Consider the following 13006-nt stretch of genomic DNA (forward strand, 5'->3'; position numbering starts at 1 on the left):
ATCAGTTGAAATAAATAATCAGATAGATCTTAAGCACCATACATGTATTTGCAACCAAAGGAAGAGCTAAACTGGTTTTGACTGCTGCTGCACTTTTACAAGAATCCTTTTTACAAGTTGCACAATATGAAGCAATCCTTTCAGCGTGGAAAAAAATATTCTTACCAGAAGCATCTTTTCCAATTGCAATGAAGCCATCCTGAACTGCATTTATGAATGTACTGGTATGCTTACAGAAGAAGGAAGGACTGGTGACTACTGAGTACTGAAGAGGTTCTAGGTGGAAATACAAAGCACAAGTTTTATAACTCTTATCATCTGTCAGCATAGCCAGTAGCCTAAAAAAAACCTGACAGCATAACCTTATATTGTGGAATTTTAACTTTTAACTTAAGTAAAACATTACCTAAAGTAAGTACAACATTGTTTTCCTTGGCAAATGTCAAAACTTCTGGCCCCATGAAAAAGTGAAGAAGCATTTCAATTCCTAGAAGTTGAATGGATGGAATGGCTGCAACTCCTATACTAGAATTCAAGCTCATTCTTTGACTTGCAGAGGTTCCAAAAGGGAAAGCACCTAAATAAAAAAGAAGGAACATTACACTGGATAACCAGAGAAATAAATAAACACATATATACATAAATATATGTATACGTATATATATTTGAATGCAAGCACACAAAAATGATACCTAAACAAAGGAAGATGAGGGAGATCAATTGGAGGACTTAGCTATGACTTCTATTTCAAAAATAAACTCTAGACTATGATGTTAATCTCAAAGGGTTGCGCTCAGCCTGAACATTTTATTTATGAGGAGTTGTACCGATTTCAGTGTGTATTGCTTAGGACTTCTCCCACAGAATCCTCTTGTTTAATGCACTGGAGATAAGTATTTAAATACAAACAATCGATTCAACGACTACCACTTATCCTAATGATGCACCCTTGGCACCTGCTTGCCCTGTTTTAATTAAGTTTCAATTTGTACAGCCTAATAATATGGGCAAGAACCTTGGTAACGTGAGATCAAGCATGTGCACATGCCCTTCCTGGCTGATTAAGGCAGCAAGGGGAAATGTGGTCAAGCAGGTAGAGAGTGTGGGAAATGCTATTGCCCACTTTGGAGGAAGGAGTAATGCCACCTTGACTAAAGGTAGCTGTTGTGAAACCTTTATTAATTTTAAAAAATGCCTACTTTCCACTGATCCATCCCCAATTTGCCATTATTGGGCAAGGTACTTGAGTATGTGATGACATTTCAGCTGCAGGGGTTCTTGGATGAAATAGATTATCTAGATCCATTTCAATCCAGTTTAGGTCCAGGAAATGTCCAGGAGACAGAAACTATCTCCTTCTACACCAGCTTGCCCAGAGCCTAAGATCTGACAGAAAGCCCCTTCACTATGACCTAACTAAAGAGGAGGTTTAGCTGAAGAAAGGGCCTTCTCTGTGATTGCATCTAAATTATAGAACTTTTTCATATGGCTTTTTGCCATATGGTGAAACACCATAAGAGAAAAACCCTGTTTTTTTGTCCAATGCCGTTTTATCTTCTACACATGTCTTCATGTGTATGTATTTGCATTTATTGTATTTTATTAGTAGTAGTTTTTAACTGTTTTTAGTAGCCCTGAGCAGTGTGTAGGCACCAGAAGGGAGAGATATACTTCATTTATTCAAAAATGTACAATAAAATACTTCTTACCAAAATCCAGACTTTTAACTACTATTTTAGTTTTCAGACTTCTTGGGGCAAGGATCTGTCTTTTTCTGTTTGTGTTAAGTCCAGCAAAGAGACACGTGGATTATCTAAAGCACAGCATTTTAATATACATGTACACTTGCTTTGAACGTTGCCACACTAATATCCCAACCTTCAAGAAGTTCAAGGCATAAACAGGGGCAATTATATTTCATCTTCACATTAACTATTAATGCCTTCTCTCACACTTGCTAATTTTTACATTTCAGATTTGCTGCATCTGAATCATAGTTAGAAGAGGCTTGCTTCCTACCTGATTTGTGTGCAGAACCTGATGTTACTAAACTTTGGTTAGCAGATAACCGGGATGAATTTCCTTGTAATAGAAAGGCATCCAAGCTTAACGTGCTCTGAATTAATGGTACACAAACCTAAAAAAATTAAAATCGTCATGACAGCATAAGGCACAAACAGAAGTAACTTAACAGATTTGGGCTTAATTGCCTGATCCAACAATAGAATTCTATGTAGTTATCTACTAAATGAAGTTTGTATCAAGCACTGGGCTAATAATACATGCAAAATCCAATACCACCAGGATGAAAATAGGGTTTTAATAGACTTTGCCTGCGTTTGGAGTTTCCTGATCATAGCAAGTATTCTTGAGGTTCCATAGCTTTGCAATAAGAGGCAACAGTGATGCACTTGGGCACAGCTATTAAATGCCACCCATAAACCAGTTCAGCTATGCTATAGTCAACATTAAATTTTTACCATCAACTTCAATGAAACTAAAATAAACTTTTCAGAAAACTAGGTTAGATAGATAAGATAGATAGAAGATAGATAGATAGATAGAAAGAAGATAGATAGATGGAAGGTAGATGGTTGGTAGATGGAAGGTAGATGGTTGGTAGATGGAAGGTAGATGGTTGGTAGATGGAAGGTAGATGGTTGGTAGATGGAAGGTAGATGATGGTTGATAGATGATAGATAAGATAGTTTAACATACAAGATTAGATTACCTGTTCAAAGTGGGCTGGGAGGTGAGGTCCCAACCTCATCAGTAAATACCACCAGACCTCTAGCTTTGTCAGCGCCAGCGCTTCTGTTCTCACATGAATGGAACTCAATGGCTGCATTAGCAATTTCAGCCTCTTTGCACTGCACAAGATCTCTTGGGAAAAAGATTGAAACTTGTTTTGCTACATGTTATCTATAACCAACATAATTTCATTCTTTCTGATCTAAATAGACTAGTATAGTTCAGACACAAAAGAGGGATTGTGGTCAAGCAATTTATACAGCTAACTTTGAGTGGGTTTTTCAAAATCACAATAGTTTGCTTATATTTGTGCAGATTAGAGATCCAAATGCAGTGGTTTGAATTCATCCAACCTCTCACAAATTACTTAAGCATCCTCAGAAGTATTTGAGGATTTTAATATCTTTACTTCTAGTCATTTCTAGTTCCTCTCATTAAAAATGCATACGAAGAACAGATATTTGCCAACACATTTTTAAACTAAATAATAAATTATTAATTAGGGTTCCAGCTCTTGGGGACAGCCTATGTGCATTTGGCAGGATTCTTCCCTTCAAACCTTTCCCTGTCAATAGCATTGGTGTGGGGCTGGCACAGGGCGCAACAGCTGAGTTAAGCATGCACAGCCCCAATATCCCTGTAACTGAGATAGGGTGCAGATACAGAAACACCTAAAAGAGCTTATCATAGATTTTATAACTAAGGAAGTGGAAATGTGGCCACTGCTTCACATTTCGAACATTCCTAATAAGCTTTACATGCATTTGCGTAGCTGCTTAACTTCTGTTTTTCTCTATGCACGTGAGGGAAACTTTTGGTCACTTTCCACTAAAAGGCACAAGTTGACTTGGCGGTGGCATGCCACTCATTGTGTTTGTTAGTGATGCAATAAGATACGTATGATATATACAAAAGGGCCAGAAATCACTCTCACATGCATAGAGATTAACCTTTGCCATGTTAGGTGCCTTGAGTGCAGCATTTCACACATCCCCTTGCTGTTTTCACTTGTGTACATAAGATACTACTAAGTTTAAGCAGAGATCCTAAGCGTATAATTAGGATTAATTCTAGTGCAATCAATGAAACTTGCTTCCAAACAGGAAGTGGATTCTTTTCCTTCTGCATCAACAGGATAATAAAAGAAGTCAAAATTGCTTAATATGTTAGTGTACCTGGATTTAGAGCGAAGTTATCAATCAGACTCTTCCATGCAATGAAAGCTATTTTCTTTACCACTGGTGACCCACTACGAAATCCAAGTTCTTCTAACTGCAGCAATGAATTTATGAAACTTCCACTGCGATGTAGCACCTGGAAGAGTAAAATACATTTTTATACAGTTAACTCATCCACATGAGCAGTGCCTGTATTAGGTGAAATAAAAGGAACTGCTGTCCAACTTACTTTGCCAAGCAGCTTTACAAACAGAGGCCACAGTTTCAAAACATACGTCTCATTTTTCGATGAAAATAGCTTTTGTAGTTCTGGGATTATTTTCTGTAACAGTATAAACAACAACATTTATAAAGATAACTTACAAGACAAGAAAGGCCTCCAAGTGTATCTGGAGTTTTGCGCACACCAAAAAAAATGTTTTTGTTGTTGTTAAAAAAACGTGTCTGCCTTCCTTACCATAGTCATGAGTTCTTCAGTGACTGCTGCCACTTCCTGCTGCTTCTGAAGTAAAAGTGGCATTCCCATCTCCAATGCAGTAGCACCTCTTAACTGCACTTTATGAGCAGAGTGGACAACCAAAGGAATTATCAGCTTGGCCCACCTCACAGCTTGTTCCTCCATGTGGGATGGAGCCTGTTCTATGAGCCTAAGTTCAGAAACATAAATACCAGTACTACGATTATAGCCATACTAGTCACCAAGGTTTGTCAAAAATATTTTGCATGTGTGTAGTTAACACAGATTGGTTTTCTACATCAGTGGCTTTCTAATTATATTATGAGTAACCCTGCTGTGCCTCAAAAGCTTACTGGAAGTTCCTCAAGGTTAAGATAAATCATGGTAAGATAAGATAGTCAACATGGAAAGGGTTGCCTGGAACTAGTTGGAAAACTGATATATCGTTTGCTCCCCATTATGATAAAGAAATACCAACATCTGCAACTTTGCACCAGTACAGGTAATAGTATGTACATCTACAACACTGACATGATACTAGAGACCTAATGAGCCAATACATGGTCATCAGCTAAATTAGAAAAGTGCAAGCACTTTTTAAACCATACAACCTGTTTCTTTTAAAGATACATTGTCAGAACTCTTATTGGCAAAATCACAAGTATGGTTGGGAGTGCAATCAGATCAAAATGTTACTGAAGTGTTTCTTCTTTCCCACTTCCAACAGATTTGCTCAACATTTTAACAGCAGATACATACCGTATTATAACATTTAGTGCTTCATATTCAATCACCATGGAATGCAAATCTCCTTTATTAAGTACTGTTTCTAACATAGCAATAATTCCGGGTACCTGAAAAACAAATGAGACATGGGTAACTAAAGATATTGCAACAGATATTATCTACAGGAGATGGACAGAAAACACTCACCAGCTTCCCAACAGTATTAGAAGGAAAGGCCTGCTTAGAGATCACCCAAAGTGCTCTAGTGCGAGTGTTTTTGTCCACAGCCTTTATAGCAACACTGTTCACTATTGAAAGCAGCTCCTGTATTTCTGATTCTGTAAGAAATAAAAAATATTAGAATGTGTTACTCTGAATATTATCACCCTGCATGTCTGTCTTACTTAACATCACAAAAGCAGCAGCGTCCTCAGAATGGGTGAAGACTGGATTAACAGAGGACAAATTTCAAAATGTTTGGTCCAAGTTTATTGAATATGCTTCATCATCAAGGCAACTCACCTCCAACCCATGGTAATTTCTGGAAAACTGCAATTTGACAGAAAGGTGTATGGACAAACCCTAAACTGGACTGAAAAGACTGATATGGTGATAACCCTCCATGATTATGCAGCTTGTTTCTCATTATGTTTTTATATGTTTATATGATAAAACCAATACAAATATGATTTTAAAAAGATTGGATTAGTTCCTCCCACTACATTCATCCTACAATGGCAATGAATCTGTTTACACCTAGTACCTTTTTCATGCTTCATGTTTTATTACACTGCAAAAATGTCATATTAGCAATCCCAGAGCAGAGCAGGGGACAAAAATGTTGTAAAACCAGGAGAAAGCCATCTCTTTGCCAGGCTCAAACCTCAAAGAGCTGTGCCACAGTAACACCCACTGAATCTTCTAGCAATTCGGGAGTACTGCTACACACACACGCACGTTCTGACATTAGGCCAGAGAGCTAAATAATCTAATATGAATAGTGTTGCAGTACAATACCAGATGTATTTTATTTAATAGATATGTTAAGGATAAATTATCTACGTTTAGTTATAATGAAGTAAGAGTGCTGCTGTTAGTTTGCCTGTAAAAAAGCAGATTTTGATTATTACATGTTGCTTTTAAAAGTTGTTTACCACATAGTAAAGATGCAATCTTTGAGTTAAACACACAGAATCCTAAGGCTTGTAAGGACGCGCTGCTCAATTCAGAGTTTTCAGTAGGAATGTATGTCTACAAAAAGAAGGGAAAAAAGTTTTACCTCAAGTGAAAAGACCTTACCTACCGACAACTTAAATTACTGCAATTGTTCAGAATTTAAAACTGATGGTATGCTCTAATCAATAAAAGAAGACCACCCTATTGTTCTTGGTTGCTTTTGAAAAAAAGTATTACGTGCTACAAATACAAAAGCTAGTTTAATTCCAAATCACTTCTCCAATTTGCACAAAAGTCCAACTACATCAGACTCCAACAGTTTTCCTTCCACTTTGAAAACTGGAGCATTAATTATTTTAATACAAAATAAATTCAGACATTACTTTAAGCCCATTTACAAATGTGCATGCATAGACTTGGACATGTATAGTGGATCTCATTTTTATTTATTAAGATTATTTTTCCACCTTGTAAGGTATGGTATAAATAAGGTGAAAAAATGGAAATGGACTGCCTTCAAGTCGATCCCAACTTATGGTGACCCTATGAATAGGTTTTTCATGGTAAGTGGTATTCAGAGGGGGTTTACCATTGCCTCCCTCTGAGGGTGAGAGGCGGTGACTGGCTCAAGGTCACCCAGTGAGCTTCATGGCTGTGTGGGGATTCACCTAGTCTCCCAGGTCATAGTCCAACACTCTAACCACTATACCACACTGGCTCTCATAAATTAGGTAAATTTCATTACATTAAAATCATTGCATCATAATACATTATTATTAGGATGGCAGCTTAAAGACATAGACCCCAATCATAGACAAACATTTCTTTAAGTGCACAGTAAGACAGTTCTGAGTCTTGAAAATCAGCAGCATAAAAGAACACCGATTAGTGAAAGACAACCCATAACAGATAGGTTTTTAAGGCTCTTTGAAGATCTGCACTATGGGAGTCATGCCTCCATATGGAAAGGAGTTCCATAATCATGAGCCTGCCGCCGAGAAAACCCTATTTCTTGTGCCTGCCAACCTAGGTCACATTCATACCATACATTTAAAGCACATGGCTCCCCCCAAAGTATCCTGGGAGCTGTAGTTTGTTAAGGATGCTTGCAATTGTAGCCCTGTGAGGGGTAAACTACAGTTGCCAGGATCCTTTGGAGAAAGCAACGTGCCTTAAATGTATGGTATGGATGTGGTCCTAATAGATGCTACTGGCTGGCATATGAGCAGGGTCCCCAAAATGGATCTCAGCATTCAGGCAGGATCCCGAAATCTTACCATTTTTCTCTTAGCATCAATTTCATAATACTACAACAAAAGCTTTTTCCCCCCATTCCCCCCCCTCTCTCTCACACACACCAATACAGAGTATCAGAAGCAGCTGACAGATGTATACTGCTCCTGATGAAGACTTACAGACAAAATTCGAGGGAATTTACCAGAATGGATCCCTTAGCTTTGCTTAAATACAAAAGAAGTAAGATCAGAATGAATACAAGTTTGGCATGTAGGTTTAGCCATGGAGCAGTGTTATTCAAGCCAGTCAGAAAGCAAGCCTAGAGATGTCAAGGCCCAGAAAACAACTGGAAAGGTTTTTTTGGGGAAACTGTTTTTTCCTCCTTTTTCCAATTTTTCTGAGGGGCAGGGGAACGCTATTTTTTTCCAAATTTTTCCAGGCCTTCACATCTCTAGAAGGCCTTTCCCTCACCTACTGCTGTAGAGGTTTTGCCTGGGCAGCCAACATGCTATACCTGCCAACTGCTAGTCTCAGCCAGTTCATTTCTATATATTACACACAAAGTGTAAAAATAACATGTCTATGACAAGACTAGTATTATAAGGAAAAATAGTAGTTTTTCAGGCTATGGAGGTAGCAACTACCAAGAATCAGGGCAATGGTGGTCTGGTGGTGGGAGAGAACGGTGGTAGCAGGGGGGTAAGGGAGGCAAAGGCTCAGAAGTCTTTATACCACCTGTGGCATGGAATACATACTAAAACAGATCAGCAAAAGATGACCATACAAGTTTAAATACTTACCTTAAATATCTTGTAGAGCTGAGGAAAGTGTTTCCCAACCTCAGCTGCAAATTCTTTTCCTTCTTCACCAGTCAGGCGACTTAAACATAGAAAAATACCAACAGGTTTTCCATTACCAACCAAATATAAACAACCAAGCACAGTATTAGGCAAATACTTCACTATTTAAAAAAGTTTAGCAAATGTTCTGTATAAGCCATTACCAAAAGGAAGAGACTGTTGCAGAGAGTAAAACATACTGGGCAAGTGTCCAAACACAAAAGGTGCTGGCTATTACCATTATTTTGGCTCCATAATGCTGCAAACACCTAGAATTCATAAAGAAGGCATTGATAAAGCAGTTTGTGTGTGTCTCTCTCTCCCTCCTCCCAATATTAATAGCCAGTTCTCAAAGCTCTCCTAGCATCCCTCCACACACTAACATCATATCATACAAAGAAACAGAACCCAAGGAAAGGCCAAGCAGATGAAGGGCTGGAGGCTGGCTCAGTTCTCAAGGACGAAGAAACAATACAGAAGTGAGAACAATAAGTTACAATGTTAATACAACAAATTTTACTTGGTTTGTTATGGTTTGTATGCGATCAAACATTCAAAAACAAAATTCAGAAGTATACTTATAAGCATAATTTTGAAATAAAAAGGGTTTGAACACATTGTTAACAAATTGTCATTATTGTAAGAACAAGAAAAATAAGTCTACCCACCAACAAATGTGTTGAATGTCCTGCTCGTTAAAACTGATCTGAAGTTAACTTGCCTGGAAGCAAGCGTGTTTGGAATAGGTCTAGTGGCAAGGAGGCTTCTACCCTGCCAACTGAAATCAACTGATCTACTTAATGTCATCAACAGATCTCTCAGCCGTTTTCAAAAACAGTAGAAAAAGGTCTTGTCCTCAGCAACTCAACCTGGAATCTGGTACTAATAGTATTCTCAGAAAAATGCAGCTGCAAATACAATCTTAGGAACATGAGAGGCAAATAAAGGCCAATCGCAACAGAATCAACACACTTAAGATTAGGATACAACCACTTGTACCTAAGGCACAAATCCTAAACACATTGAATGTCAATATGTTATTAGGGTTCACTGAAATAAACATAATGGCTTGATTCGCATAGGCTGGGGATTTAGGCCATTTCCACCCTCCAACAGCAGCCCCCATACACACCATATCATACAGCATTCCCAGCGATCCCTTCACCCCAGGAATAGACTTTCAAGGAGGTGCAAGGGGAGTTGGGAAAGACCCATCCCATAAACTCTGTTCTCTCAACAGAAGGAAACTTTAGGTGCAAGCCAATATATTAACAGCCAATGCAATGAGAAAAGGAATTGCAGTTCATATTATTAGTAATTCTGACTTGAGGGTGCAGAAGCTGAAAGGGTTTGACACACAAGACAGGCTACGATTTACCAAAGCGAACAGTAAAGTGAGCTTTGTAAGGGAAGATATTTAAATTCATGTTACTGTTCCTCTGTTCTTCAGTCATTACCCCTTAGCACCCAAACTATGCACACACAGACAGTCTGGTTTATCTTGAAGACTCCACTTCCTACTTATTTAAGACAGATTGCATGACATGCTGAGCTTATTTTAAAATTGATGTATGACTAAGCCAGCTACCAACACCCAGGTTCAACAGAATGACATTCAACAGGGATAAATGCAAAGTTCTACACTTAGGAAAAAGAAACAAATGCACAGTTATAAGATGGGGGATACTTGGCTCAGCAGTACGACATGTGAGAAGGATCTTGGAATTGTCGTTGATCACAAGCTCAATATGAGCCAACAGTGTGATGTGGCTGCAAAAAAGGCAAATGCTATATTAGGCTGCATTAACAGAAGTATAGTTTCCAAATCGCATGAAGTACTAGTTCCTCTCTATTCAGCACTGGTTAGGTCTCATCTTGAATACTGCGTCCGGTTCTGGTCTCTGCACTTCAAGAAGGATGCAGACAAACTGGAACGGGTTCAGAGGAGGGCAACAAAGATGATCAGGGGACTGGAAACAAAGCCCTATGAGGAGAGACTTAAAGAACTGAGTGTGTTTAGCCTGGAGAAGAGAAGACTGAGGGGAGATATGATAGCACTCTCCAAGTACATGAAAAGTTGTCACATAGAGGAGGGCCAGGATCTCTTCTCAATCGTCCCAGAGAGTAGGACACGGAATAATGGGCTCAAGTTGCAGGAAGCCACATTTCGACTGGACATCAGGAAAAAATTCCTAAATGTTAGAGCCATACGACAATGGAACCAATGACCTAGAGAGGTAGTGGGCTCTCCGACACTGGAGGCATTCAAGAGGCAGCTGGACAGCCATCTGTCGGGAATGCTTTGATTTGGATTCCGGATTGAGCAGGGGGTTGGATTCCATGGCCTTTATAGGCCCCTTCCAACTCTACTATTCTATGATTCTATGATCTGCATTAGGGCTCCATTTGTTGATATGAAGAAATCTTGCATTTTTAAAAACCATAACAAACACTGAATTTACTTGAAAAACGGATACACTATTTACCAGATTACTGATAAATAAATGCTGCTTACCAGATTCTCATGCATCTAAACATATGAAAGCCTATGATTCAATGTTGCTTACCAAACTCCAAAACATCTAAGTATTTTGAAATGCTATGAATATTTACATGAAACACTGAAGTCAGTGGGAATTACTTTCAAGGGAAAGGCTGCAGCTTAGTGACAGAGCACATAATTTGCATGCAAAAGGTCCCACATTCAATCCCAGGCATCTCTATGGGAAGCTAGGGCAGGTGCCTATCTGAAATCCTAGACAGCTGCTGCCAAACAGTATAGGTCATTGACCTTCAAATGGTGGGCCAGGATCCACCCAGGTCACAGTCTGATCCAAGGTGGGTCACAGTAGCAGCACTGCCACAATACCAATATATTGGGGGGGGGATAAGAAAAGGGTCCTCAAATGCATATTTGGTTTGTAAATGGTCCCAGGCCAGAAAAACATTGGAAGACTACCAATGTACACAAAGATGGACCAAGGATCTGACACAATGTAAGGCAACTCCTTATGTACCCAAGGTAAACATGCATAGAGCAGACTCTGCACAGACTACCAGTTATTAAATAACAAACCTGGAACACATTTTAATTTTGATTGTAGTTATACACACTACACTATATAAAAAACTATATATGCACACTATATAAAACACAAAAATAATAACGATAATTCTCAGAATACTGATATACATTGGTGCATATACACATCTCTCATATATTCATGCTTCAGGAGAGGAAAAACACACTTCCTACAGCAGTTTCTAAAAGGGTATTATGATAGCCACTTGCCCCCCCCCTTGGGAAGGCTCCTACACCTTTAACACTGTAGCAGGCAAAACTTCAACAGGGAAGTCTTTCCCCATCACCAAGTCGGGAAAAGCCTCATCTGTTGAATTCGATTGCATAATTAATGTGTTCCTTCAAAATGCACCCTTCATTAGGATTCCAAAATGATATTAAAACTGACCCAATATTCCAAAAAGTAAAATAAAGCTTTGTCAGTTATGCAGATCCCAAAAGTTTTGTTTCATGTTAAAAAGGCAGGCACACAGGCGGCAATATCACCACTCTCAAGCAAGACAAGTCCGCCTTATCTGGATCAGCGGGAGAAGTGGCCCAACGCCTACCCAATGATACAAGGTAGACGGAATTCTACACGTGCTCAGAGGCACCCTCTTTCCTAACAAGCCTTTCACATCTCTGGCGCTCAGATGAGGCACTGAAAACAAACTCTGGGGCCAAGCCCAGGCGCCAAATGAACACCCCCCCAGCCGGTTTTGTCTCGCCTTATCCAAATAAGGCCAAACAAGGGGCTGGCACTCACTTGGTAAGGGTCAGCAGCGCGTCGGTCAGCACTCCCGGCGCGGCGGCGGGGTCCTCCAGGGTTTCCAGTAGGGGCCGGAGGCTCGAACTCGGGCAGGGCCCTGTCGTGGAGTCAGCGCCGCTCATGATTTGACGCCGAAGGACCGCGACGCCAGCTCCCGGTCGCCTCTTTCGCGCCACCTCACGAAAACAGGCTTCCCGCGCTTGCTCGCCCGCCCGCTTCTTTTCTCCAGGGCTAAGATGGCGAAGCGCGGGTCTCTCTGCCGCGGGGAAAGCTCCGGCCCAATCAGCGGGCGAGGAGAACAGGAGTAGGCGGGGAGAGGGGTGAGTGGGCGGAAACTGAAGCCAGATCACCAAGGCAATCGAGCTCAGCGCGGCTACCGCTCTGCTGCTGCTTGTACGTGCGCTGCTTGCCCTGGCTGCTCTGTGCCCTCGCTCGTTCTCTCTGCGAGGTAGAAAGCCAAATAATCCATCGGTCACTTCCTCTAAAAGGCGAGGGGACTGGTCCACGTTCTTCTCTGCGGATGAGTTTGGGGTTTTGTGTGCGTGTGAGAGAGAGGTGCGCAAAAGCGGGCTTGGTGGCTTCTCTGCCGTGCCAGCCACTGCCTTCTCTCTGTAAAGAACCTCAGAGCTAGCGCGGTGTTAGCTTTATTATATTGCAAGGATGGGAGACTAGTGGCCCTCCACATGTTGTTTCTTGTTGTTATGTGCCTTTAAGTCGATTACGACTTATGGCGACCCTATGAATGAGCGACCTCCAGTAGCATCAATTTTAAACCACCCTGTTCAGATTTTGTAAGTTCAGGTCTGTAAGTTC

General features: G+C 40.3%; 1 protein-coding gene across 4 annotated transcripts in view; it reads right to left on the minus strand.

Annotated features, from left to right (window-relative positions):
• Positions 1-12484, minus strand: part of RIF1 (replication timing regulatory factor 1) — a 49424-nt gene extending 36940 nt beyond the window's left edge. For 3 of the 4 annotated variants that reach the window (XM_061608803.1, XM_061608801.1, XM_061608800.1), the window contains exons 1-12: positions 12191-12484; positions 8325-8403; positions 6267-6363; positions 5320-5450; positions 5146-5240; positions 4387-4576; positions 4159-4251; positions 3927-4065; positions 2732-2883; positions 2020-2137; positions 407-577; positions 166-276 (exon numbers count right to left, since the gene is read on the minus strand). In XM_061608803.1, the coding sequence (XP_061464787.1) occupies positions 166-276; positions 407-577; positions 2020-2137; positions 2732-2883; positions 3927-4065; positions 4159-4251; positions 4387-4576; positions 5146-5240; positions 5320-5450; positions 6267-6363; positions 8325-8403; positions 12191-12315 (1501 nt within the window). In that variant the 5' untranslated portion in view covers positions 12316-12484. The remainder of the gene's footprint in view (positions 1-165; positions 277-406; positions 578-2019; positions 2138-2731; positions 2884-3926; positions 4066-4158; positions 4252-4386; positions 4577-5145; positions 5241-5319; positions 5451-6266; positions 6364-8324; positions 8404-12190) is intronic. The other variant, XM_061608802.1, reaches the window with a different exon arrangement.
• Positions 12485-13006: the final 522 nt, after the last annotated feature.

Source organism: Rhineura floridana, chromosome 2 (assembly GCF_030035675.1).
Source record: "Rhineura floridana isolate rRhiFlo1 chromosome 2, rRhiFlo1.hap2, whole genome shotgun sequence".
Lineage (NCBI taxonomy): Eukaryota > Metazoa > Chordata > Lepidosauria > Squamata > Rhineuridae > Rhineura > Rhineura floridana.